Source organism: Mchenga conophoros, linkage group LG23, assembly GCF_057382185.1.
Source record: "Mchenga conophoros isolate Kocher_MC1m ecotype Shallow Benthic linkage group LG23, M_conophoros_male_GT1.1, whole genome shotgun sequence".
In the NCBI taxonomy this organism is placed as follows: Eukaryota; Metazoa; Chordata; class Actinopteri; order Cichliformes; family Cichlidae; genus Mchenga; species Mchenga conophoros.
The window spans coordinates 51,894,524-51,921,801 of NC_140547.1; the positions used below are offsets into that span (position 1 = coordinate 51,894,524).

The window sequence follows — 27,278 nt, forward strand, 5'->3', positions numbered from 1 at the left end:
GAACATGATTATAGTCAAACCTTTACTACTCCTCTTTACTGGCAACATAAACTCTGGTGTAATCAATACATATTACAACAATAAATCTATTTCTTCTCAAACCCTCTAAAATCAACTTTATTAAATTATAAGAATTCTTCCCCTTCTGCACTTGGTCTCTTCCTGTGACCTCAGATGAACCCAGAAGGTATAAAGCAGGAAGTAAAACTACATTTCCTCCTTTTGTTTCTGCAAGACAGGTAGGTAAGGTAAGTTCTAAACAATACAAATTAACAGTTGAAATAAAGAACATGTTAACTTAACAAACTTGTAGGAATTGATTTAAACCAAGATGTTATATTATATAATCTGTAAAAGTAGTGATGGGCAGATGAAGCTTCATGAAGCACTGAAGCTTTTCATCCAATTGGTTCACTCCAGCGCGAAGCTTCTTGAAGCTTCATTTGCTCTAGTAGGACACCTACTGGACGTAAAAATATTAGTTGGCATGAATTTGAAGAGTGTGGCCTTTTGCACACAGCCTGTAAATGTCAACAACAAAAGGAGTGTGTAAAACATGTATATTGTAGTGATGGCAGTATACTGTGTATATTTATACTGGCAGTATGGAAAATGATTATTTGGAAATGCTTAAAATGGAAATGATCATTTACTGTGAGGTGAGGTGTGGTTGGGGTGTGGACAGTAGTTGTGCTTTTGTAACGTTGAGGTATGGACAGCTACACACTGAGGCTTTGAGCCTCAGTCCTGCCTGTTCACATTTTATTCTGTAAAAACTACATTTTCACTGCTTTTATGACCTTTAGTGGGGAGAACATAGCTAGGATTTAATGATTTAACAAATCTTTTGAATCCTTTGTCCTCCACAATGCTAAATGGCTGGGAGTCCTCGATCACCATGCTAACCAGGTCTTCATCTCAACGCATCCACTTAACACACTGTTTACTGCTACAACTACACGTTTCTTTTCCAGCTATTTATTTATTTATTAATTAATTAATTTATTTATTTATGTATGTGTGTATGTATGTATATATATGTATATATTGTACTATTCTTAGTTAGTGTATTGTCTGTCTTGTCTTAATGTTGGTTTATAATGGAGCACTGTAACAAAAAATGATTTCCCCCAGGGATCAATAAAGTATTCTGATTCTGATTTGAGATTGTTCTCCTGAGGAAAGACAATAAAGACAAAGCACAAATATAAATATCACACATGTAACTTATTACAGCTGTATAATGTTGTTATATCATTTAGTAACATTACTGCATGCTATATTATCATGGCATTTGATGGCTCACCTGGTCTTGCTCCACAATCGGTGTTCCCCTTATTCTCATGCAAAGCTCTGTAGTGCCTAAGCATGGATGAGGTGTTGTTGTTATATCCCAGCTCCCTGGCACATAGCAAACACTTCACCTTGTACAAAAGTCAAGACAGCTTAACATAAATTGTAACTAATGCACCATCAGTATTATGAAAATACATCTTCTGTAGAAATTTACATACCTTGTTGGGAGGAATAAGATCAAAATGTTCCCACACAGGGGAGGACATCCTCCTCTTCTTAGCTGGCTCCATTCTCTCCTGACTTTCTCTCCTCACTCTCATAAACCTCCAAACTGTCTCCAAACTCTCACTAACCACAACTCTCCATCAAACACCCACATTTTGATTGAAGTCTGAGGGGTTTATATCGCTGTCATAGCTCGCGGCAAAGTTCGAACCACTTCATGAACCAGTCACGTGGTACAGCCGGGCAGCGAGGCTTCGGATGTCATCATTTTCAGCTCCTCCCATAAATGAAGCAAGCCTCGATACGCGCTTCGCGGAAACGCCCCCTCCATTACTCGACACAAGCTTCGAAGCCTCGATACAGAACGTCACATCACTATGTAAAAGTGCAAAACATAAACAAACCCGGGATAGTAGATGTTTGCCTATTGCAGATTACATGTGAAATATGGTTAAATCAAAACAAGAATGTTAACTAAGAATGTAGACAAATGGTCTTCTCACCCACTTTGTCACACACCCGCAGGAAGAAGCTGGAGGTCAAACTCAATGAAAACAACAAAAAGTGGAGGTGTGAACTGAGAAAACTGATGAGAACCAGTGGCCAACCTGGACAAAACAAATGAACTCTTAGTGATTTCTGCAAGAGGTTTACAGGTTCACAGCCCTCTCCTGCCTACACACCCAGACTGCCTTCAACAATGTTTCCCATCCGTTTTAACTCAGATGAACTCTTTGGCTCGGATTACCCCACCTCTGACAAACATTATGGTTTTACTGTGACTTTTGGCCAAGTTAGGAGGAGGGGGAGCTGGAGAAACTACATGAGAGCAAACCTGCAGGCCAAGATGGCCTCCTGTTCGTGAACCCTATCCGGTTGTTCAGTGATGACGTGACGAATCCTACTTCCGGGTCTAAAGTAGTCTGCGTTTAATATGGTATTTGTGTTGTTAACATGTTTAATGTTATGTATTTTCTTCTATTTGATCTCAAAAAGCTCCTAAAACAGTCAGCGATCACTGTTGACCTCCCTCGGCTTTTATTACCGCTAATCATTTATTTAAGCTCAGTTTTTAAAACCTTATGATGTAACTACAGCCCAGCCCATGCAGCAGTATATGAATGACTAACCTCGTATTGTGGATGGATTATCTCAGTTGTTCTCCTGGCTGAAGTTTGGTCCTTTTACAGCATCCTGCCATGCGATTACATTTGTTCCTGACCACCGAGAACACTCACGTTAACTTTTATCGAGTGGGAAAAAAGTTAGCTTGTTTATATTATGCTAACATAGCTGTGTCGCTAGCGGTCACGTAGCACATCATTATATACCAGCTAGCCCAACTTCAGTAACCCTACAAACGTCACTGCTGTTTAGTTTTCTGTCTTCATTTATGCTGGAAGTGATAACAGAGCTGTACGTTTTAATTTGTTTCCAAAACCCCGCAGTCAGGACATGCTATATTGTATTTAGATAGAAGCTAGTGAGCTAACTCCCTGCTAACTTCTAACTCTGTTAAATGTCATAAATTCCGTTTTCATGGATGCCTGGATGTTAAACTCAATTGTTACACCTGGTAGAGCAGAACGCTGATCATTTTATTAAAGATGAAAGACTTTAGACAGTTTTTCAACTCTCAGTAATGCCACAGTGATCATTTGATATATGGACCTGCAGCGGAGTTTAGGCCCAGACACGGCTAGTGACGTCAGACTGAACAACCGGATAGTAGTATAATAGAACATAAAAGGTAGAACAGCTATTTATTGTCATTGTAGAATGTACAAGAAAATTGTGTGTGCTCCACAGCAACTCTGGAATTACTGGAATAAAACATAAGAAATAGACAACAAAGGAGTGTCTCAAATATGTTTTAAAATAATTATTTGTTATCTTTTGATTTACAATCATTTTCACTTTCTTATGTTTTAGTTTTGGTCTTCAGTTAAAATCATCTGAAGCTGGAGACTGGTAAGGTCCATGAAGAAGAAAATCCAATCTGCATCCACAAAACGTTCACTGACTCAGCAAACATATAGATTGTTTTTCACAAAGTAAAGGCTTTTCTGCTTATCTATATGTCTTGTGGACTTCAGCCTAACAGCCCTATCAACTACTGGTTACTGGTCTGGTCTTGTAATCCATACCATTAAGCTGCATTCCTTTCCTCACTCCAACAGTAAATACGATGAAATTCAACACAGCAGTATGTTTGTTTGTTTTTTTCAAATATATTATTTCTTGCCAAAACTCACCTGTCACCTTCTTGAACTAAAATGCAACATAAACACTTAAAGATATGACATTGTGCTCTTTTGTATTCAAATACAGAGAAACAGAGAGGGCGAGCTGGCTGCAGACGTCTGGTAAACTCAGTCTTCCTGACTTAACAGCGAAATTTTCTCTTCAGCATTCACAATGCTGACAAAAGTGACATTGCTAGAGACAGTTTCTTAAATTAATCTAAAAATAAATAAATAAATGTTTTATATGACTTTTCTATCCAGACATAGTGGTGGTATCAGTGGTGATGATGGCGGTTATTCAAATAAAATTTGAATAATGAAAGCTGGAGTACTGTGTTGTATCTGCACAGAGATAAGTAACAAGCAGGTCGCTGTCTGAAGCACTGAAGTTCACTGACCTCACAACACATCAACAGACAGACTAACCCTGGACAAACTGTCAGTCTATCCATGGTGAATATATAAAGACAGACAACCATTTGCACTAATATTCACACCCATGGTCAATCTAGACTCAGGAGTTGGACTAAGTGGACTGTGGGAGAAACCAGAGTTTGCAAAGAGAACATTGAACCAAGGATTTTCTTGCTGTGAGGGACAGTGCTAACCAGTGCAGTAATTTCCTGAAATACTTGACTGAAAGTGAGCGATGAACTCCATGAAAAGGCTTTGCAGTTCATGTGCCAGGTAAAAGTGGCACAGCAGGTTCAGTGATTAAACTGCTTTACAAGAGTCTTATAGCCTGGAAAATGATCTATCCGATTTGAATATTGAAAACTGTCATAAAATATTGTTCAGACAGAGATAAGTAGCAGACAGCTCCTTGGTAAGATACTCAAGTTCACTGAACCAACAACACATCAGCAGAATTTATGTGACACAATGTTTAAACATGTAAAAAAAAAAAGTGCTGTTTCGGCATGATCATTAACAGAGAAGACATCTTCAGACCTCACATATTGTCCAGGAGTGTAGTGACGTTAATGATCAATGAATGACCATAAAAAACTACATCTCTAAAAAGAACAGAAGAGTTTGATGAAATTAAATTCAAATGTATTTTAAATTATCTAACAAAGATACACTACCTTTTCAAAAGAATTTACTCACCAATTCAAATCACTGAATTCAGGTTATGCAATCACTTTCATCGCCAAGTCTAGATGCAGTCTGCACACCTGCTTCTACAAACATTTGTGAAAGAATGGGTCACTTTCAGGTGCTAAATGAATTTCAGTGATGTACTGTGAAAGGATGTCACCTGTTCAACAAGTCCAGTTATAGTTCCAACTGCCAATCTGATGTATGAGTCTGGGTTTGGTGGTTGCCAGGAGAACAGTATTTATCTGGCTGCAGTGTGCCAAGTGTAAAGTTTGGTGGAGGGAGGATCATGGTGTGTGGTTGTTTTCAGGAATTGGGCTTGGCCTCTTAGGCTACGTTCACACTGCAGGTCTTAATGCTCAATTCCGATTTTTTTGATCAAATCCGATGTTTTTGTCTGCTCGTTCACACTACAAATAAAATGCGACAGCAAACGCGCTCTAGTGTGAACGCTCAAAGCGCCCGCATGCGCAAAAGAAGACGTCACACACAACACGCTCTGTTTAGACCCAGAGCAACAGTATTGTTTGACTGATGGCCTTAATATAAAAACTTGTTTCGGACTTTACGTTTCCCAATTTTGCTTTAAGTTATTTTGTTATTTACAAATAACCTAATAATGATCCTTGTTGGAGATATTTGTTCTTTAAATTGGTTAAAGTTTGTTGTTAGTTTACTTATATTTTGGGGTTTATTTGTCGGTTAATATTTTGTTTTAAATGATTTGTTCGTTGTTATTTTGTTAAATTAGTAAGAGCTGTAGGGCCATTTTGTTTCTATAAATAAAGAGACTGGTTTAGGACCAGCATGCATTGGGGTGGGCCTATGGTTTTTTACCAGAGCAGGAGAAGCAGCAGGAAGGATCTTGTTATTGCTTGCCAAGATGGATAAATAAACCAAAACTCTCAACTAAAATGTTTGGACAATGGACTTCTTTTGCCTGCGTACGAAATATTACCTCAGTGCAGCAGTGGCTTGTGGACTTTAAGTTGTGGGACGTTTGATCTTACAAAAGTAAAGGAATTGCCACTACATAAAGTAAAAAACCATCCCGTGGACAAAGGAATAATCCTTCATTAATGGATATAAGGATTTCAAGGATCACCGTCGAACTCGAATAAATGTTATTGGATCGTCTGGTGAGTAATCCAGACGGATTTGATGTTGAGGCCTGGATCAACATGTCACTCGTTCGTCAAAGCTGGTGAGTGATAATATTGTTTAAGCCGTAAAGGAAAACGGTGAAGCTATTGGAGTTTAAAGACATAATTTCACTACAAAGACTGATGAACTGAGTTTTGACGTACTAAATTGGTGCAAAATTGGATCGCTAATTGAAACATGCCAACGCCCTCTGTGGAAATGTTTGTTCGCTGCAAAAGGCAGGTAAATGGATGTCATGTTTGTACTTTAGGCTATGGATTCTCAGTGTGCTGTACATCTTTATGAAGTTTGAAATAATCCAAGAGGACAATAAAAATGTCGGATATTAAGAGTAAACGAGAGGATGACACTGCGTTAAATTTACGCCAAAAGGTTTGGATTTGTATATAAAGACATGCCAAGAAAAGCGCAGTTCAATGTGTAAGCAAGCATTTAAGTACATGGGGAAAACTTCCGCTTTAATGACCTCATATGAGAACGTTAAGGAAGTGTCTTCTGAATTTGGGAAGTTTATTAAATGCTATCAAGATGCAAACGCTTTGCAAGAATCCTTTTTAAGTTTGCCACTGCCAGAAGATGAAGTGAAAAGGCAAAATGCACATTTTCAGTCGAAGATGACAGCATTCTCTGTTTTTATGGACAAAATAAAGGTTTGGTTGCAGGAGGCGGGCGAGCCGTACACTGAACAAAGCAATATTGTTCGTAATGATAAAGTTGTTGAAAGTTTGGATGAAATAAAACCTGAAGACAGTGTCTCTAATATCTCAAGTGTAAAACCACCTTCAAAAACATTGTCACAGCAAAGTCGAATTTCATCAACATCTTCCGCATGCATTAAAGCTGCGGCTGACAAGGCAGCGCTCATGGAGCGACTCGCTGCATTAAAGAAAAAACATTCTATCGAAGCGCAAGAGGAAAAACTGAGAAAAGAAAAGGAGACATTATCCTTGGAAACAGAGCTGGCAGCCACTAATGCAAAGCTTCGTGTCTTAAAAATAAATTCAGTTTGTAGCTCTGAGCATTCTGATGGAATGAACTCTTATTTTGAAAGAGGGCACGTACAAGAAGCGCCTAGTTTAAATCCTTGTGCCGATACATTTGTTCCAACATCAAGAGATTACTCTGGTATAAATTCTGCATCTGAATCACAAGTAATCGTACCTAGACAAAGTCAAACCCAACATCAGGTTGATGATTCAGCTCAAGTGACGCAGCAAACACAGCCTCAGTCTCCTACTTTGACTGGGAACTGCACGAAGGAGATTGTAAATATTATGCAAAAACAAAATGACATCACTACTTTGCTTGTAAAACAAAACTTATCTTCTGTCCTCCCCGCCAGAAACATCCCTGTGTTTGATGGAGACCCTTTACAGTACAGATCATTTATGAATGCCTTTGAAAATGGAGTGGAAGCTAAAACTGATAACTGGAGCGACTGTTTGCATTTTTTAGAGCAGTTCACTAGGGGGCAGCCTAGGGATTTGGTGCATAGTTGTCAGCACTTACCTCCTGAGCAGGGCTATTCCACAGCCAAAGATCTTCTTGAAGAACATTTTGGGAACGAAAATAAAATTGCCTCTGCATATATGGAGAGGATTGTGAGTTGGGCACCTATTAAAAGTGAGGATGTGAAAGGTCTACAGTCATTCTCTCTTTTTCTTCAAGGATGTTCGAATCTAACACAGCAAGTTGTTTATATGAAGGAATTGGATTTGCCCTCAAATATGAGAATGGTTGTTATGAAGCTTCCATACAAATTGAGGGGAAAATGGAGAGTTGTTGCCTATGAACTGCAGGAACAAAATGGTTACAGAGCAGTATTCACTTATCTGGTTACCTTTATAATAAAACAGGTAAAAGTAGCATCAGATCCAGTGTTTGGCAACATCCAAGACTCACAATCTGGAAGCAGCTTTAAAGCTTCAAGTTCTACCAAGCAAAGGAGAAAAGGAAGTAGTTTTGCCACTAATGTCAGTACAGTGCCAGGAATCAGAGCTCAAACAACTGGAAGCAGAACAACTTCCGCCGTTCTGCATAGTTGTTTGTTTTGTTCACACAGCAATCATTTACTAGAGAATTGTAAGCAGTTTAAAGCTAAAACGCATCAGGATAAGTTGACTTTTATCAAGGAAAGGGGAATTTGTTTTGGTTGTTTAAAAGTTGGTCACACAAGCAAAGACTGTAGGAGTCATTTGGATTGCGACGTGTGTCACCAAAGACACCCAGGGGTTCTTCATATAGAGCGAAAGGATCCAGGTGCGTCTTCGGAACAAACTCAACAGAGGACAAACTCTAATGTCAACTTTTCAACTGCAACCACTCAGACATGTGGGTATATTGGGGCTGGTCATGAAGTTGATGCAATTTTTTCTATAGTTCCAGTTCAAGTTAAGAGCCAAAAGAGCAATAAAATTGTGCAAACCTATGCGTTTTTGGATCCTGGAAGTTCAGGTACATTCTGTACAGAAACTTTGGCAAAAAGGCTGAATGTAAAAGGTAAAAGGACCAATATCTTTTTGAGAACAATGAGTCAAGATAAGATTGTTAGTACACAAGTTCTGTCTGGTTTGGAAGTGTCTGGTTTGGAAGTGTCTGGTTTGGAAGCAAATGATTTCATGCCATTGCCAGATGTTTTGACTCAAAAGACTATGCCAGTTTCTACAGTTAATATTCCCCAGCAAAGCGACATCGATCAGTGGCCTCATCTTAAACCTGTTAAACTTCACAACGTTAATGCAGAGGTGGAGCTACTGATAGGCACTGATGCTTCCAATGTTTTGGAGCCATGGAAGGTGATAAACAGTGTGGGGGGTGGACCTTATGCTGTAAAAACAAAAGTTGGCTGGGTCATAAATGGTCCCCTGCGCACTGGAAGTAACAGTGGAAATGAAACCAACTGCACTGCTGTAACAGCCAATAGGATTTCTGTTGAGCATCTTGAAGAAATGTTGATTAAACAGTACAATCATGATTTTAATGAAAGATCATCAGAGGAGCAGACTGAAATGTCTAGAGAGGATCTGTGTTTCATGGATATTGTTAGTAGTTCAATAAAGCTTATTGGAAATCATTATCACATTGATTTGCCTTTCAGGAGAGAAGGTTCCAGTTTGCCAAATAACCTCTGTGTCGCGGAGCAGTGACTCCAGAGTCTCAGACGGAGATTCGAAAAGGATGCTCATTATAAGGATGAATACACTGAATGTGTAAACAACATGCTTGAACAAGGATATGCCAAGTTTGTGCCTGTAGATGAGTTGCACAAAGATGATGGAAAGGTGTGGTACATCCCTCATCATGGAGTGTATCATCCCACAAAGGGCAAATTAAGAGTTGTATTTGACTGTGGAACAACTTATAAAGGAGCATCATTGAACAGTCAGCTTCTACAGGGACCTGATCTCACAAACTCGCTGGTTGGGGTTCTGATCAGATTTAGACAAGAGCCTGTTGCATTAATGGCGGACATTGATTCCATGTTTCACCAAGTGCACGTCTCAGAAAAACATGTCAACTTTCTCCGTTTCCTGTGGTGGCAACATGGTGACACTTCAAGGTCTGCACAGGAATGCAGGATGAAAGTGCATTTGTTTGGAGCTGTATCTTCGCCAAGCTGTGCAAATGATGCTCTACAGAGAACTGCAGATGATAATGCACAACAGTTTCCAGCTGAAGTGGTTGATACAGTCAAAAGAAACTTTTATGTGGATGATTGTTTGAAATCTGTTGCTTCAGAAGAGGAGGCAGAGCATATGGTGAATAGACTGACAGATATCTGCGCTAAAGGAGGCAAGGCAAGTTTATTTGTATAGCACAATTCAACAACAAGGTGATTCAAAGTGCTTTACAGAGACATTAGAAACAAGAACAAATAAAAAGCATGATTTAAAATTGATTAAAACAAGCAAATAAACTAACTAATTAACTAACAAACAAACAAACAAACAAAACAGTATATAAAATCAAAACAGATAAAATCAGAACAGTAGATAAAATCAGTAGTTAAATGTAAGTTTTGAAATTTAAGCTTAAAAGTGTGGATTTGGTGCTTTATTCAAATGCAGCTGAGAACAGGTGAGTCTTCAACCTGGATTTAAATAAACTAAGTGTTTCATCTGATCTGAGGCTTTCTGGGAGTTTGTTCCAGATATAAGGAGCATAAAAGCTGAATGCAGCTTCTCCGTGTCTGGTTCTGACTCTGGGAACTGATAAAAGACCGGATCCAGATGACCTGAGGGATCTGGAAGGTTCATACTGGGTCAGGAGGTCATTGATGTATTTTGGTCCTAAACCATTCAGAGCTTTATAGACCAGCATCAGAACTTTAAAGTCTATCCTCTGACGGACAGGCAGCCAGTGTAAAGACCTCAGAGCTGGACTGATGTGGTCCACTTTTTTGGTCTTAGTGAGGACTCGAGCAGCAGAGTTCTGAATGAGCTGTAGTTGTCTGACTGATTTTTTTAGGTAGACCTGTAAAGATGCTGTTACAGTAATCAAGCCTACTAAAGATGAATGCATGGACTAGTTTTTCCAGGTCCTGTTGAGACATCAGATCTTTTATCCTTGAAATATTCTTGAGGTGATAGTAAGCTGACTTTGTTATTGTCTTAATGTGTTTTTCTAAGTTTAGGTCTGCATCCATCACTACACCCAAATTTCTCGCCTGGTTTGTGGTTTTTAGATGTATAGATTGAAGTTCTCTGGTGACCTGTAATCGTTTTTCTTTGGCGCCAAAGACTATTACCTCAGTTTTGTTTTTGTTTAGCTGGAGAAAATTGTGGCACAACCAGTCATTAATTTCCTCAATGCATTTACCAAGAGCCTGTACAGGGCCTCGGTCTCCTGGTGACATTGTGATATATATTTGTGTGTCATCTGCATAGCTGTGGTAGTTTATTTTGTTGTTGTTTATAATCTGTGCCAGTGGGAGCATGGAGGATTTAAGCTTTCAAAATGGATCAGCAACAGTCGCACAGTGCTCATGTCAATCCCAGAGGAAAGAAGAGCAAAGGAAATTAAGGATCTGGATTTGGACACAGATCAACTTCCAGTTGAGAGAGCACTGGGTTTACAGTGGTGCATAGCAACAGACAAGTTCCAGTTCAGAACCTCCCTGCAGGACCGTCCAACAACCAGAAGGGGCATTTTGTCTGTGGTCAGCTCACTGTATGATCCTTTGGGAATCTTGTCTCCCTTCAGTATGCCAGCTAAACTGTTGCTACAAGAGCTTTGCCGACAAAATTTGAAGTGGGATGAAGTTATTCCCCACTCTCTTTCCCAGCGGTGGCGTGATTGGCTGGAGGATCTCCAGCTGATTTCAAAGTTCAAAGTGGAACGTTGCATTAAACCAAATTGCTTTGGAAGACCAGATGGGGCACAACTTCATCATTTTTCTGATGCAAGTCAAGATGGGTATGGAATGGTGTCATATTTAAAGTTGGAAAAGAATAACGTCACGCATGTTGCTTTTATCCTGGGAAAGGCTAGAGTTGCTCCTCTCAAGCAAACTACAATTCCCAGGTTGGAATTGACGGCTGCAGTTCTTGCAGTTCGGGGGGACAGGCTTCTGCAAAAGGAGCTGCAGGTCAGGTTGGAAAAATCAGTTTTTTGGACTGATAGTACAACAGTACTGAAATACATCTCCAATGAAACCAGAAGCTTCAATACTTTTGTTGCAAACAGAATTGCTGTCATTCAAGAAGCAACAGATGTGAAGCAGTGGAGATACGTTTCTTCTAAGGAGAATCCTGCAGATGACGCATCCAGAGGCATGAGAGCTGGGGATTTCCTCAAATGTAGGAGATGGATAAAAGGGCCAGAATTTCTCTATAAGTCAGAAAAGGAATGGCCTAAACTGGATGTGGGGTACAGTGTAATTTCTGCAGATGACCCAGAGCTCAAAAGGGACCTGACAATGAATGCCATTGTGAGGGAATTACAAAATCCTACCAGCTATTTTATCCTCTACTTCTCGTCTTGGGCAAAACTTAAAATCTCTGTAGCCTGGCTTTTAAAGATGAAAGAGGTCTTGGTGTTGTTGGCACAGAAGAGGAAAGAGTTGCTTGCTGCAGGTTTGAATAAGAATGATCCGGAAGGTCAGAAAGAAATGGATGATGAAGGACTCCAAACAGTTTTCTGTGAGGTTGAAGCTATAATGAACGACAGACCCATTACTAAAGTTTCAGATGTCTCAAATGATCTTGAAGCACTGACACCCAATCACTTGTTGTTGCTGAAAAATAAACCAGTTTTTCCACCAGGACTGTTTCATCCAAGTGATTTGCATGTCAGGAAAAGGTGGAAACAGGTACAGTACATGGCAGAGTTGTTCTGGAAGAGATGGCTTTCTGAGTACCTACCTTTGATGCAAGAAAGACAAAAATGGATGAGGACTAAAAGATGTCTTATACCTGGAGATGTTGTTTTAATTGCAGACGCTACAGCTCCAAGAGGATCATGGATGATGGCGAAAGTCTTAAATGTAAACCAGGATGCAAAAGGCTTGGTGCGTTCTGTGAGACTACAAACAAGGACCAGTGTTTTGGAAAGGCCAGTGACGAAACTTATTTTGCTACTGGAAGCCTCATCGTGAAGAAAATCCTCAATGAAAATTAAGGATTTGTTTAAGGGAATAGCTCCTCCTTTTGGGACTTTAAAGTAATTGTGATTGTATGCACAATTAGGGGCCGGAGTGTTGGAGCTATTTGTTCTTTAAATTAGTTAAAGTTTGTTGTTAGTTTACTTGTATTTTGGGGTTTATTTGTCGGTTAATATTTTGTTTTAAATGATTTGTTTGTTGTTATTTTGTTAAATTAGTTAGTAAGAGCTGTAGGGCCATTTTGTTTCTATAAATAAAGAGACTGGTATAGGACCAGCATGCATTGGGGTGGGCCTATGGTTTTTTACCAGAGCAGGAGAAGCAGCAGGAAGGATCTTGTTATTGCTTGCCAAGATGGATAAATAAACCAAAACTCTCAACTAAAATGTTTGGACAATGGACTTCTTTTGCCTGCGTACGAAATATTACCTCAGTGCAGCAGTGGCTTGTGGACTTTAAGTTGTGGGACGTTTGATCTTACAAAAGTAAAGGAATTGCCACTACAATCCTTATTGCTGTTTTAGAGAGGAGCGGTGCTTCGAAGGATAGCTGCAGATTTCTGTCAGAATCTGCAGATTATACAGTACAAATAAAATGTTCACGTTTTCTCCATCGTTGTCTTCCCAACAGTTTCACTGGATGGCCAGTAAGCGTTCGCGATGTCTTCTCTGGCGCTGACAATTGGCGTCTGTCTTGTGTCAGTGATGTAAAAGACGGATTTAGTGCGACATGACCGTCAAACAGCAGTCGCTTTCTGAAACATCAGATATGTATCGGATTCAGTACCACATACGAAAGTGACCCAGCTCGGATTTGAAAATATCGGATTTGTGCCGTTCACACTGTCATACCATGATCGGATATGGGTCGCATAGGGTCAAAAAAGTCGGATTTGATGCGCTTTCGCCTGCAGTGTGAACGTAGCCTTAGTTCTAGTGAAAGGAAGTCTTAATGCTTCAGCAAACCAAGACATTTTGGATAATTTCAGTTTGAGGATGGCCCTTTCCTGTTCCAACATGACTCCACACCAGTGCACAAAGTAAGATCTATAAAGACATGGATGAGCGAGTTTGGTGTGGAAGACTTGACTGGCCTTCACAGAGGCGAGCCAAATCTTCTCGTCCAACGTCAGTGTCTGTCCACACAAATGCACTTCTGGAAGAAAGGTCAAAAATACCCATAAACAAAAGGCAAAGAGTTGGCCGGCATCATGTTAAACCCTGTGGTTACGAATGAATGTCACTCATGTTCATCCCTGTAGCTTATAATTAAAATTGTGTGTGTGTGTGGGGGGGGGGCAGTTTCTTAACAAAAGCATTTCTGCTCTGAACTGGAAGAAAAAACCCTGAGTAGAAGCTCACATCAAGACAATAGCTCGGTTCACAGTAGCATCGCTCAGCTAACATGCTAACAGCACATTTGAGTTACTCACCCCCTCCCTTGCTGTGCTGAATCATAGCATAAGCGAATCACTCAGGACTCTCTAACCCCCTCCCTCCTGGCTCACAGCTCAAACGAGTTGAACGAATCACTCACTCACTCACTCACCCCCTCCCTTCCTGTTACGAATCACTCACTCACCCCCTCCCTCCTGGCTCACAGCTTCTTCTTCTTCTTGGTTGGCAACCAATGTTAAGGCGCATTACCGCCCCCTGGCTCACAGCTCAGTGGACATTAAGATGAGAAAATATATATTTAACACAATTAAGGAAAATACCAATAAAATAAAAATAAATAAATGTTCCCTTTAGAATTTTTTTTGCTCTTTTTTGCTCTAAAGAAAATAGTTGTTTTCTTTTACAATCATACATCATGTCATACAGTGAAAGAAAGTGGTTGAATTTTTACTCTTTTATCTATGTCTTCTTCAACAGAACAACTAAAAAAGTGTTATCTGACCTCGCCTGAAGCAACAAGTCAAATCATCATCATCAACTTTATTTATAAAGCACTTTAAAACAACCACAGCTGACACAAAGTGCTGTACATTGGAACTGTAAAATAAAATTACATGAGATATAAATAAAAAACAAATAAAAGAAGAGTGAAATCATTAATTAAATAACTACTGCATTAAAAAAGAAACTAAGTCTCACTGAGGTTAAAAGCCAAGGAATAAAAGTGGGTTTTAAGACGTGATTTAAAAGTGGACAGTGAAGGGGCCTCTCTAACATGCATGGGCAAATTATTCCATAATTTTGGAGCCACAATAGAGAAGGCCCTGTCCCCTCTGAGCTTCCTCCTGGATCTCGGTACCTCCAGGAGCAGCTGGTCAGCTGACCTGAGAGACCGACAGGGTATGTGGGGATGAAGAAGCTCAGAGAGGTAAGGCGGGGCAAGACTGTGTAGGCATTTAAAAACAAACATAAGAATTTTAAAATTAACTCTAAAAGACACAGGCAGCCAGTGCAGAGAGGCTAGCACAGGGGTTATATGCTCTCTTTTTCGAGTTCCTGTTAGGAGTCGTGCAGCCGCATTTTGAACCAGCTGCAGACGTGAGAGCAATGACTGACTGACCCCCACATAAAGTGAGTTACAGTCGTCCAGGCGGGAAGAAATAAAAGCATGGATCACTGTTTCAAGGTGCTGCCTCGAAAGAAAAGATTTTAGTCTTGCCAGTCGCCTTAAATGATAAAAACTGGACTTCACCACTGCTCTGATTTGGTTGTCCAATTTAAAATCACTGTCCAACTTAAAACCAAGGTCAGTAACAACAGATTTAAAATAGACTTCCAGGGATCCTAAAACAACAGAGGAGGACTCACAGGGACCACTGGGTCCAAACACCAACACTTCTGTTTTCTTTTTATTAAAATTTAAAAAGTTTCGAGCCAACCAAGCTTTAATGTCATCTAGACATGTCAAGAGAGGTTTTATGGAGATGGCATCCTTGCGTTTTAGTGTCAAATAAATTTGGCAGTCATCGGCATAACAGTGAAATGAGATCCCATGCCTTCTAAGGATAGAACCCAGAGGCAGTAGATACAGAGAAAAGAGCAGTGGCCCTAAAATTGAGCCCTGTGGGACACCACATGACAGAGGAGCAGAAGACGATTCGTAACCGAGAAGGCTGACAGAGAAAGTTCTATCTGACAAATAAGACCTAAACCAATTGAGTGCAGTGCCACCAATACCCACTACATCATGTAATCGAGAAATTAAAATATTGTGGTCTACTGTGTCAAAGGCAGCAGTTAGGTCAAGCAAGACAAGAACAACATGGTTACCAGAATCACATGCCAGAAGGATGTCATTAAAAACCCTTAGTAATGCAGATTCTGTGCTGTGAAGGGTTTTAAAACCTGACTGAAAAACCTCAAAGATTCCATTTTCATCTAGAAAATCTTTCAGTTGACTAAAAACAATTTTCTCTAAAACCTTGGAGACTAAAGGCAGCTTGGAAATAGGCCTATAGTTCGCTAAAACTGTGTGATCAAGGCCAGGTTTCTTAAGCAGTGGCTGTACTACTGCATGTTTGAAATTTGCAGGAACCAGCCATGCTAGCAGCCTCAGAGAACAACACCAAGGAGGAGGCCTCATCTAAAGTATAGCTGTTGTATGAAGGCTTGTGTGTTCTCTCACCACAAATTATTTAAATATTAAATACTAAAAATGACAACTTTGTTTGCTCAAAAGCTCCCAGTCAAAGTGGATGCTGTATAACAGAGTTACAATCTGAACAGTTCATCTTATGTGGATGCAAAATGCCCTGCTGCTTATTCAAAAAAAAGTTTAAGTTGGCTGGAAGATAACTTCTCTCATCTGAACTGACAGCAGCATAGTGATGAGAAACTATCGGTTGATGTCAGCAGACAAAAGAAAAACATCACCAAGAAAACGGCGTGAGTTCGATCAAATAATTTAAAAAGTGAAACTGAAGATACAGATTACAGGAAGCAGAATATTACCAGGAAAAGTATTTACTGGTATGTGCGAGTTATAGAAAAAAGGATTTTAACAGTATTTGACATGATAATTTAAATGGCATCCTCCAGAATTTATCCAAAAGTTTTTCACTTGGAAAGTTGTGACACCGTTAATCTAATGTAAATGCAATTCAAAGCTGAAAGTCAAGTTTAGATTATCCAATATACACAACCGCCTGGGGTAACCATGCTGTACAGAATGTAACAAATACTTAAAAGTAATCAGTTTCACTAATCTAAAATGACAGGCATCTTTGTGAGGATGAAAAGGTCACAACAGCCACATATGCAAGTATAGAAAGAAGAAAGAAAGAAAAGAAAGTTTGAACACAATAAAGAATATCTTTGTGATTTTGTCGTTATTTTTGCTTCTGCACTTAAATGTATTATGATATTAAATGTGTTTTCCAGTGGTGATAATGCTACATCTATAATGCGTTACAGCTTATTCAAAAAGATTTTGACGACACAAACATGACTGCTTGGGTATGAATGAAGTAATTATGAGCACTAGGTTGTAACAGTTGAGAGATAAGTAACAGACAGCTCTGCTCTGTGAATTATTCAAAGTCACTGAGTCAATGCCACATCTGCATCTCACATACGACTTGTTGTACATTGTGTTTTAAAGTGTAAAACACCACCTGAAATGGTTAGAGAACAGCTTGTTGTTGGATGTGATCATGAACACATGATCTTTTTTTTATCCATTGTGCTTCAGACAGTTACATAATACACAACATTTTCTCTAATTTGCAACAATGGACTTCGTTTAAACTGACATAAAAATGCTGAAATAAATGTGCCTTTAAACTGGCAGGTGCACAAAAACATGTTAAAGGAAACTCTATAATGATACTTATAATCTTCATGCAGCAATAAAAACATGACACTGTAGCATGTGTAAAAGGACAAACAGCGCCCTCTGCAGCTTGTAGAAGGAAGTGCCCAAGCGGTCTCCCATCCAAGTAGAAAGAGATTTTCATATCGGGAGTGTTCAGCATGCATGAGGCATGTCAGTCATCACTATAAGAACCACGGAGTGTTTTATGTCCATAGAAATACATGACGTAACTCTGAATACAAACACACAACAACAACAACAATAATAATAATAAAAAGAAGAAGAACAAGACTGTATAGCAGGGCTCTTATCCAGGAAGGGAGATCAACAAACTCAAAAGAAACTCCGAATTGATAAACGCTGAGCGTCCAGAACAGCTGATCAGAGTTAGTTTAATCAACTCTGAGTATGCCCACCCTGAGGTAAGCACGTGCGTGATACCATTTTTTTTTTTAACCCAATCCAAAATCCAAAAGCCTATGATTCACCATGGAAACCGGGCAGAGAAAACGCTCGGCTTACTTCACCCCACTTGAAATAGATATTCTGCTGAGTGTATATGGAGAGTACGAACACATTTTTAGCAAGAAAGGCAACACGGCTGCAGCAGCAAAGGAGAGAGAACTGGCGTGGGAGAGAATTGCAGCGCGTGTAAATGCGTGAGTTGAAACGGTAAATACTAGTCAATACAATCCTGAGATGCATTTACAGGCGAATTTTTACTCATAATTTTAATTAAGGTGCAATACGGGAACAAAAAGGACTTGGCAGCAGCTGAAAATGAAATATAAAAACATAGTTCAAACAGGTAAGGCCCACTTTTTCTTTTGTATATGAGTCCATAAATGTTTTTTTAAACCCACAGGCCTAATATCCTGCTCAGATTAACATATGGCTTCAATTTAGCTAACAGAAAGAAGGCAGAGGCTCGCAAAGTGGTTGAAGGGGCACCTCCATCCATGCTGACGGAGGCAGAACAGTTTTCCAAGAGTAAGGATACTGGATGCCCGGTGGCTGAGCCCGTCACCCCACAGAGCGCAAGTGTCTGCATAAAATGTAATTATTTATAGCACACACATACATGAAATTTGAATATGTGGGATGAAATTCTCATTTCCTTCCTTTTTATAAACATAACCAAGTAAATTTTAGTGCCAACAGTTTAAGTGTTAAAGTGAATGAAAATTTAATGAATTACTGAGTGAAGTAAAAGGCAAAGCATAAAGGTTCAAATGCAACAAACAAACCAAAAATCGAATTCATTTATATCTCTTTAAAAAATAACTAAAAAGAAGCAATACTTCAGGAACCATCACACCCAGACTCTTTGGCCACGTCTGACCAAAGTACATAGTGAGTTATACTACAAATTACAATTCACAAGTGTTTGAAATGGGATCATTTCTGTCTGCATTGTCTCAACTAAAGGTTCAGTACATTTGGTGAAACAGTAGCTAAATTTCTTCATCAGCAGTGCAGTACTGATCCTTGTTACTAGTATTAGCTTGGACATGCATTTTCCATAATGTCTTTATTACTTAGGAATGCTGTTCCCTGCTGACTTATTCATAATGCCATCATGTGCTATAACACATCTGCATATTTATTTCAACAGTTGCTGATGGCCTTGATGAGACTCCTACTTCAGCAGAAGCATTTCCATCCCTTCCATCTGTAAGTAGGTGACTGAGTGCTCCTGAGATATTTCTAAAGAAAGGTTTCTAAAACAGAATGTTGCTCTTCATCACAGGAAGCAGACGAAGATGACGATAAGGATACATTATCTGCTGAGATAGAACCAGATAGACCTAGTGAGGTACACACCATGACAGTAGAGGTATGTTTTAGTCGTGTGTTCTTGTATTTGAAATGTGCAGTGAAGTGATGACGATGACTGGAAAACAACCTTCATATTCATGTTTTTATCTTTTAAATTAACAGAGCAAGGCCGAACATTATCAAGAGGAAGCTCCATCAACTACCCCAGCACATATTAACACAGTGAGACGTTCAATGCCATTCTGCATTTTCATAGCTTTATTTAAACTGCACCATGCATACATTTCAAGCCATTCTTACATTTTACAGTTACCAGTTAAAGAAATTTACAAAATGCACCTCATCCAAACAATGACAAAAACTGACAAAGAAATCACATACTTGGATCGTCAGATTAGAAAGACAGATCTGGAAATTGAATTACTGGAGCACCAGCTAGAGGTGGGTAACATGTTACAGGTGGTTACTCTCAGATAAATCCACAAATGATAATGGCTGGTTTTGTATTTGTAGGAAATAAAGAAGAACAAATAAAATGTTGAATAAAGAGTCCTGATTTATCCTCTGGGGGTGGGGTAAACTAATCTGAAAAACGATTTTAGCAAATGGTTTCTCAGCTCTTGCATCATGAACATTTTCAGGGTGAACAGGATCCTCTTCCCCAGGTTCATCCAGTCATATGGCAGGGTGCTGCTAAGAGAGGCAATATTATGGAGAACAACACATGCCACAGTTCTCTCTGATGATACCTTGAGTCTATGCAGGCACTGGAACCAGGATTTGAATATTCCTAGAGTCATGTCCACCCAGAGATGGGGAAGTTTAATTACAGCAGCTACAATCCCAAGTATAATCATGAAGTATAACTGAAGGATTTGTACATCAGTCACCTGCTGTGCTACAGAATTCCTCTTTAATACTCCTTCTTACCTTACGAGATTTCTTATTTGGAATACTACAAAATTTTGTAGCTCATGTGTAAGAGAAAAGTAAATCTTTCTAACTGGTGCATAGTTTGTGTCATAAAGGAAACCCCTGATGGTGACAAAGCAAAGCAAATTGCCACACAAAGAGGTTAGTCTGATGTGAAAAGCACGACCTCGCTGTGTTATATTTGATATGTATAGGGTTGGAGCAAAATGTTCGTAATGGAGACATTCAACGAGATGCTCATCTGGGAATGAAAAAAACTTCTAATCAGGGTGTCACGCACAGAGATCTGAAAGATCTTCCGGGGATGGTGACACTATATAGGCAGCGATTTTATACCTGTTAATCTCTAAGATAGATCTTAATCTGCTCTGGTGCAGGTTTGGTTCAAGGCAGGCATGTGCAATAGTGCAACTTCTGGTACTGATCGGATGCTAAGTAATTACATGGCCGGTACCAATACCGATATTTTGATCTTACAAAGGCAGCTTATGTCTGGGTGAGCAGTGCGTCATGACTTATGAGATTAATCATCAAGTTACAAATTCTTAACACATTTTAATGAGCACCAAATCACTGTTAACACAACAAAACACACCTCAGGTTTTCAGGTTTTTTTGAAACTGGGGTTTTTGGAGACCTGAAATGTAAACATACCTGTCTCTTAAGGAGTTTGTGTTAACTTCCATTGTTTAAAAGCGAGGCTATAAATAAAATAGATGTGACAGTCAGTGCAAAAAAGTTCTGACATTTTTCACAGTACAGCTACAGTGGGCTACATACTGGACATAGAGGACTGAAACAAAATATCAGCCCTGTTATGCTAGTATCGACCCAATACGTGTTGGTATGGATACAATAGACTTTGTTTTAACTGAAATAAGCAGTATTTGTTTTGATCTGCTCGCCTCTAATTCACAGCATAGCTTACCATGGTGATTAAGCCAGGTAAAACTTTCATACTACTGAAAGCTCAGATTTAAAGCTCAATACAGCCAAGCTGACTTTGCTCTGTACTTCAACGCATCTGTCCAGTTTTTTTTCTTTTCTTTTCCATCATGGACTGTATGGTTTCATACAGTTGTGTTTTTCACGAGAGACCCCTGAAGGCCACACTGATTGGAATCTCGGAGCAGCTGAGAGACAAACACACTGAGCCCGGAGAGCGACGGGAAATGGTTTTGGAAACAGCGGCGTGTTATGAAAGCAGCCGGGAAAGCGCGTACCTGCAGGTGTTATACTTATAGCTGCCTGCCACAGGTAAGTTTCACTCCGCCACAGTGGTAACTCTGCTAGCTGATGGGAAGAAGCTGTTAACTCCCAAGTGAGACCCTAAACTGTACTATTCACAAATGTGTAGTTTTATTTTAGTACATTTAAAAAGTTGTTTTACCTCGAAAATCTGTAATTTGTCACATTTCTTGTACGCAAACGGTTTTACTCCACAAATGAGCTGAACAGTCATGTTTTCAGCAGTCTAAGTAGTTTGCCCTCGGGTTATTCTTCTGTTTTTTCGTTTACATAAAGCACTGAGTGGTTTTTCTCCCCCTGAGCCTTACTTTCTGTGGAGAACTTGGCATGCCACAAGAAACAGGCAAATTAGTTAACGGTGTCCAGAAATCTTTTTATTACTTTTCTGTGTCAGTTGTTATTTGCTTGTTTCCAGGGTAGAGTCATCAATATATTTTTGCTTTGCTTTGTGTTACGAAATGGACATTCCTGCTGCTTTGCTATCATCTTAGCTAACTGACCTTAGTCATAGAGGCTATAAAATGGAGAGAATGGAACGAATCGCTCTTTGGGTGTAGGACCTTGTTGCATTGACCGTCTGCTGACATTTGGCCATGAACCTAAGAGCCTCACTGCTGCTATTACCCCCACCCTCTGATGAACCCCACGCACCCTATGCATTGCTATAGCATGTTTCATTATTTGCAGGGTATTGTGAATGACTCTAGTATGTGTGCTTTGAACTCCACTATCATATTAGACATTCTTTTAAATCCATAGGGAGCAATCCATTCTAATATTGAACTGCTGAAAGCTTGCATCATAAAGAGACCTTAGTTTAAGAGGCAGTTCTTGGAGCAGCTTGAGCTGAATTCAGTAGGTTGTAATACCTTGTGCAGTTGTGATAATGCTCAAAATGATTTATGAAGGAAAATCTCATCATCTAGTGTCTGTTGTTTGTTTTGATAGTCTTCAGTAGTGATCTGGTCCCTGTACTAAAGACTGAGTTCATCATACCCAGGGTGCCATTCTGTTATCTGGCTTCTCTTTAGTGTAACATCAACAATCAGCGGGAACAGGCACACAGTGCTGGTTATCAGATTGCTAAGTTAACCCAATCACAAAAATGAAGTTTACTGGCAGCAGAATTGACGATAAAATTATGCTATAGTAAAGATATGAAACTGTTACGCCCAATACAGACCGAAAATAACACTGCTGCTGCAGACACACCAGCTGAGTGAGAGAAAAAGCAGTTTACAGTAGTTTAGTATTAAAAGAAACCAGAATAAACACGTAGGCTTAGTCTGCATTCAAAGGCATTTTTAAATCTGCTTGGAAGACCCACTTTTTCTGTGTGGCGTTTGACCAAGTGTGAAATTTTATTGTTTTATTTTATTGTGTCAATCCATGTTTTTGTGTCTTGCACTTTTAAAAAAAATAAAAAAATTCTTATATATAATTGTAACTGTTTGGTGCTTTATAAATAAAACCTGGCTCAGCTTTGTATCTTTAGTTCATCTATCCACCAGATTTCTGTGGTCACAGGAAAGATAACTTCACCAGCTCCAAGTTCAAACTCATAATCTGATTACAGAATGCCTGCACGTTGTTAACGTAGGAAACATCGGAACTTTTGTGATTCTGTTTACTCTTAATTTCTTAGTTTTGATTCCCCTTCTGCTTTGCTTTTGCACACATTTTTTTTTTTTTTCATAATTTCCCAGGTTTTTGCCAACAATAATGCTCAAAAGTCACACAGTTTAAAACAAAACAACTGTCTGGTTCACAACAAACAACTATTCAGACTGGTACTCTGCTGGGCCCCAGCAATTAGAAACTGAACAAAACACTTCAGTGTGTGGAGGATGTTTGTGTCGTTGGAGAAACTGTAAAATCTGATTTATTTTTATTCACACCTGTGAGATACATTATCAAACTTAAACTCTAAACAGGGACAAAGATACAGTGACTTGTGTTGATCAGATTTAAATTCAAACTACAATATTGTCATAAATCATAAAGTAAATGTTCACCATTCTAGAAGCATTAAATAAAATGAGCCACAACTCACTGAGTTGTTTTTGTTATTTTTAAATTAAGTATTAATAATATTGTTGGTAGAGCCTCTGTCATCTCATTAACTCCACTTTTACTCTCCCTCTCTGCATGCAGCAGGTTTAAAGGTTGTCCTGAATGAAATGGCAGAAGGGTACGACTGGTTCACCAACCAAAGAAAATCTCCACCTGCTTCCTATTCCCCTCTTTCATGTCATGACAGCGGCTCCATCCAAAAATGTCTGCCAGTGAAAACTCTGCAGCCTTTCTCGAATGATGGTAAAATTGAGCATGACGAAGACTCTGGGGGCCGTCAGTTGAATGAGGGTCCTTCGCCTCATTTGTATGAGGAACTTTTCTGTGCCGGTCAAACTTCCATCCCTCTGGGCCATCTGGCCAGTGCCCTCATGACCTCGTCTGGGCTGAAGACTGATGTGGTGAAACAAGGTTACCTGGGGAAGCTGGAGCGGAACCACAAGAGATATTTTGTCCTCAGAGCAGGGAGTCACACTGGGCCGAGCCGACTCGAGTGGTACAAGAGCCAGGAGAAGTTCATGGCAAAGGAGAAGTCTTCTGGCAAAGCTGCGCTGTTTGGGTCGAGCAAACAAGGGTCTGTAAAAGTGACTTTATATGTGAAGCATATGATACAGCACCCTCAAATTGATGTTTTTAGTAGTTTCTTTATAAATCTCTAAATAATAATACAGTTAAAAATATTTCAACTATTAGCAGGTAGTCCTAAATTTAAAAAGTATGATACTCAAAACATGTGTCCAAAAATAGATGTGTTTGTAGAGGGTTTATAGGATGTATGTCTTTCATTTTCATCTGAAGAAGCATTAAAATCTAACTGTATTTAATTCCCCAGAGTGATTTACTTGCGGTGCTGTCTTGGCGTGAGCCGGATTGCCAGTTCCCGGAAAGGCCACACTGTGGCGTTGTATCCCAAGGATCAGACCATGGTGCTGGTGATGGAGGACCAGAAGGAGCAGGAGGATTGGTATGTAGCCCTTAAGAAACTGATGGAGGAAGAGCAAAACGATGAAGAGTATGGCGAAGGGGCTGATGAAGATGATGATGGCTATTGCACTCTGCCCCCTGCTGCTTTCTTTAAAGAGGTTAGAGCACTTTTCGGTTGTAGTTAAGATCATAAGCAGTTGATTAAATATACTGAATTTAATAACATCTTGATCAAAGCGAGTAGCTTCCCTGATACTCAGAATCAATCAGAAATGGCAAATATGACAACCTTATTCTCAATAGGACACATTTATGCCACACAAGTGCTGTACCTCCTTCAAAAAGAAACCTAATCTAATGATTAAACATAAAAAAGGACTGCGCAGAATTCATATTTTCATCAGATGGCTGCTTTGACACCCTCAGTCAATTCAAAATAGTAATTAAAAACACCTCCCAGCTGTCTTGCTCCAACCTGTTTCTGTCACATTGTCTAAGGTTTGGCCCATTACGGTGAAGCCCAGAGGTCTGGGTAGTTCCAAGTCCCTCACTGGTGAGAATCGGCTCTGCCTCACAGCAACATCTCTGATCTTGGTGAGAGTGGGTGCAGGAAATGATTTGCCATCCGTCACGATACCTTTGTTGAGCGTTCGCCGCTTTGGCCACTTGGAGGGCTTGTTCTACTTGGAGCTCGGCAGGTCTGCACCAAATGGTCCTGGAGAGATTTGGATGGAAACAAATGACCAAGGTAATTAAACAAACAAAAAATGTTGTGCTGAGGCCTGACTGGACAAAAGTAAAGAGTGTGACTCATCCTGGTGTATATGTTCTTTACAGGAAACAGAATACTGGCCCAGCATATTCACGAGGCAGTTCGGGAGGCAGTTCGGGCACTAAGAGTTCTTCCAGAGTTGAGCTGCTCTCCAGTCTCCAGTCAGAGTCAGAATAAAGGCCTTCTGGCCTCAAAACGCTGCAGACCTAAATACAGAAACAGAATGGTGAATGTAAGACCACAGCGTCCCTTAGTCTTGTTCCCCAGAAGTCCTGACATACAGACTAGTCCTGCACAGTCTTGTGTAAAGCCCCTCGAACCAGACGAAACAAATCCTGAATCGTCTCCAAGCTCGAGCTTTAATTTCAGCCCTTGCAGATCTCAGAATAGGTCCATTTCTGAAACTTGGAGTGACATGGAAATGAAGATGGACCAATGTGATGCCGCAGCCTGTGAGATGCAGGAGTCCGTTGACGACAGGGAGGGACTGGGATACATGGTCATGTCCCCTCATGTTATCCGCAGCTCATCTGTGTTATCTCATGATGACTATGTTACCATGGCAAGCCCACATAAAAATAGCCAGCCAGCTTACTCGTCATCCTCTGCTTCTCTGCAGACATCATTCATCAGGCAAGTCTTTTTCTTACCTATATTGGTACTAGTAGAATATATGATCTTGAAACAATGGCTGAAATACTTTTGACAGAGGGTACCGCAAATAAAAATGTCAGAATTGATCAACATGTTTTTTGTTTTGTTGTTTTGGTTCACCTTGGCTGCCAGTTGTGTAATTTCTAGAGTAAAACTTTTGTCGTTTTAGCTCCTCCTCTGACAGCAGCTCTCCCCTGGACCCGCCTCATCATCTGACCAATGAGCACAGTCGGCCACACTGGCTGATGACACCAGCCCAACAGTCAAAAATGGATGCTGACCAATCGCAGATGAGCATCAGTTGCTCCACCGAACCACAAGTTGATACAAAGCAGGAAGGCAGTAAAAGCTCAGCACAGACTGGAGTCACTTCTCCTTTAGGGGGCATTGATGGGTCCGACCTGAAAATTCCATTTGTCACATTTGGATCAGGCTGTAGTGGGCCGATCCAGGCTAGTTTCAACTTGGATACAGATCAGTCTAGTCAATTCCAAGCTGTACCAGGCCAGTCTAGTATTAGAAGATGCTGGCTGTCATTGCTTCTGCCTGCTTGCCTTCAAGCTGAGGACGCATCCTGAGTGTTTGTAATGATTTAATGTTTTGTTTGAATCTCAGTAGTGTAAAGAAAAGCTGATTATTTATAGGTCACTTTACAAATGAAAAACTTGAAAATTAAAAGAAATATTTCAGTGAGATTGTTGCTGACACTTGTTGCACTTGATCACTTGCAGTCGTTGCACATGAAAAGAGAAGCTGGGACTAACGTCTTTACACAGTTTAGTAATGAGTATACTTTTGAGAAAAATAAAGTTGTTGTTTTACAGTTTGTCTGTAAAAGCGCACAGTGTGCCTCTTTTTGTCAGTGGGTGTTGTTTTGGGGGGTTTCTTCTGCTTGGAGTCTTGTTGTTTCGTGGAGGAAAAAAATTGTTAAATAAAATGACATAAATTGAGTTTTTCTAAAAGTTTTTCTTCCCCTGTTTGGTAAAAAATTGTAAATGCCAGTTGATAAAATGCAAGTGATGCATTATATCTAATCCGTCTGTTAACACGTCACTAACTGTTCTCTAGCAAGACTTTAACACAACATATTAAAACTATATTTAAAACTGTAGGGAATTAAGTGTTGAGTGGCCGGTGACTGTTAAGCTTATTTCTAGCTTCAAAATAGATTTTTAATATGCTACCATGTCGATGGATTTGTGAACATGTATATCATATGCACAACTGTGTGTGGCCTATCTCCATTCAAATAAAGTGTAGTACTCTACAATACTCTAATTAAATTCAAATGTAGGAACATTTCCTATTCCTGTATCAATACAATGAGGACAATGACCTAACACTGTTGTATTGCAACATGCAGTAGTGTCCAAAAGCCACCCCCTTATTTCTTTATATTCTGCTAGGAAAATGGGTGCAATGAACCATTTGCAAGCATACATGGAAATACAGGATGTAACGCAAAAACAGTTGTAGTACTTTAATGCTCAGC

At 39.7% G+C, this 27,278-nt stretch overlaps 2 protein-coding genes and 1 pseudogene across 2 annotated transcripts; all 3 read left to right on the top strand.

Moving 5' to 3' along the window:
- The first annotated feature begins 6,347 nt into the window (after nucleotides 1-6,347).
- Nucleotides 6,348-16,184, top strand: LOC146548326 (uncharacterized; annotated as a pseudogene).
- Nucleotides 16,185-17,892: 1,708 nt separating this feature from the next.
- Nucleotides 17,893-19,659, top strand: LOC146548327 (uncharacterized). The gene is made up of 6 exons (XM_085265810.1): nucleotides 17,893-18,062; nucleotides 18,144-18,211; nucleotides 18,310-18,459; nucleotides 19,019-19,077; nucleotides 19,154-19,240; nucleotides 19,345-19,659. Exons 1-6 carry the CDS (start codon nucleotides 17,893-17,895, stop codon nucleotides 19,657-19,659), a joined length of 849 nt encoding a protein of 282 aa, XP_085121936.1.
- A 1,465-nt stretch (nucleotides 19,660-21,124) lies between these two features.
- LOC146548328 (uncharacterized) lies at nucleotides 21,125-26,749 on the top strand. Its single transcript, XM_085264604.1, has 6 exons — nucleotides 21,125-21,372; nucleotides 23,518-24,010; nucleotides 24,269-24,518; nucleotides 24,859-25,108; nucleotides 25,198-25,765; nucleotides 25,956-26,749. Exons 2-6 carry the CDS (start codon nucleotides 23,544-23,546, stop codon nucleotides 26,362-26,364), a joined length of 1,944 nt encoding a protein of 647 aa, XP_085120730.1. The 5' UTR covers nucleotides 21,125-21,372; nucleotides 23,518-23,543; the 3' UTR covers nucleotides 26,365-26,749.
- The last annotated feature ends 529 nt before the right edge of the window (nucleotides 26,750-27,278 follow it).

Bases quoted from the DNA above. Each gene is read 5' to 3' on its own strand.
- LOC146548327 (XM_085265810.1), top strand. From the start codon at position 17,893: ATGGAAACCGGGCAGAGAAAACGCTCGGCTTACTTCACCCCACTTGAA. The intron at 18,460-19,018 runs GTAATTATTTAT...TTATTTCAACAG, and splicing joins CGCAAGTGTCTGCATAAAAT to TTGCTGATGGCCTTGATGAG. The intron at 19,078-19,153 runs GTAAGTAGGTGA...TCTTCATCACAG, and splicing joins CATTTCCATCCCTTCCATCT to GAAGCAGACGAAGATGACGA.
- LOC146548328 (XM_085264604.1), top strand. From the start codon at position 23,544: ATGGCAGAAGGGTACGACTGGTTCACCAACCAAAGAAAATCTCCACCT. The intron at 24,011-24,268 runs GTCTGTAAAAGT...TTAATTCCCCAG, and splicing joins TTTGGGTCGAGCAAACAAGG to AGTGATTTACTTGCGGTGCT. The intron at 25,109-25,197 runs GTAATTAAACAA...TGTTCTTTACAG, and splicing joins GATGGAAACAAATGACCAAG to GAAACAGAATACTGGCCCAG.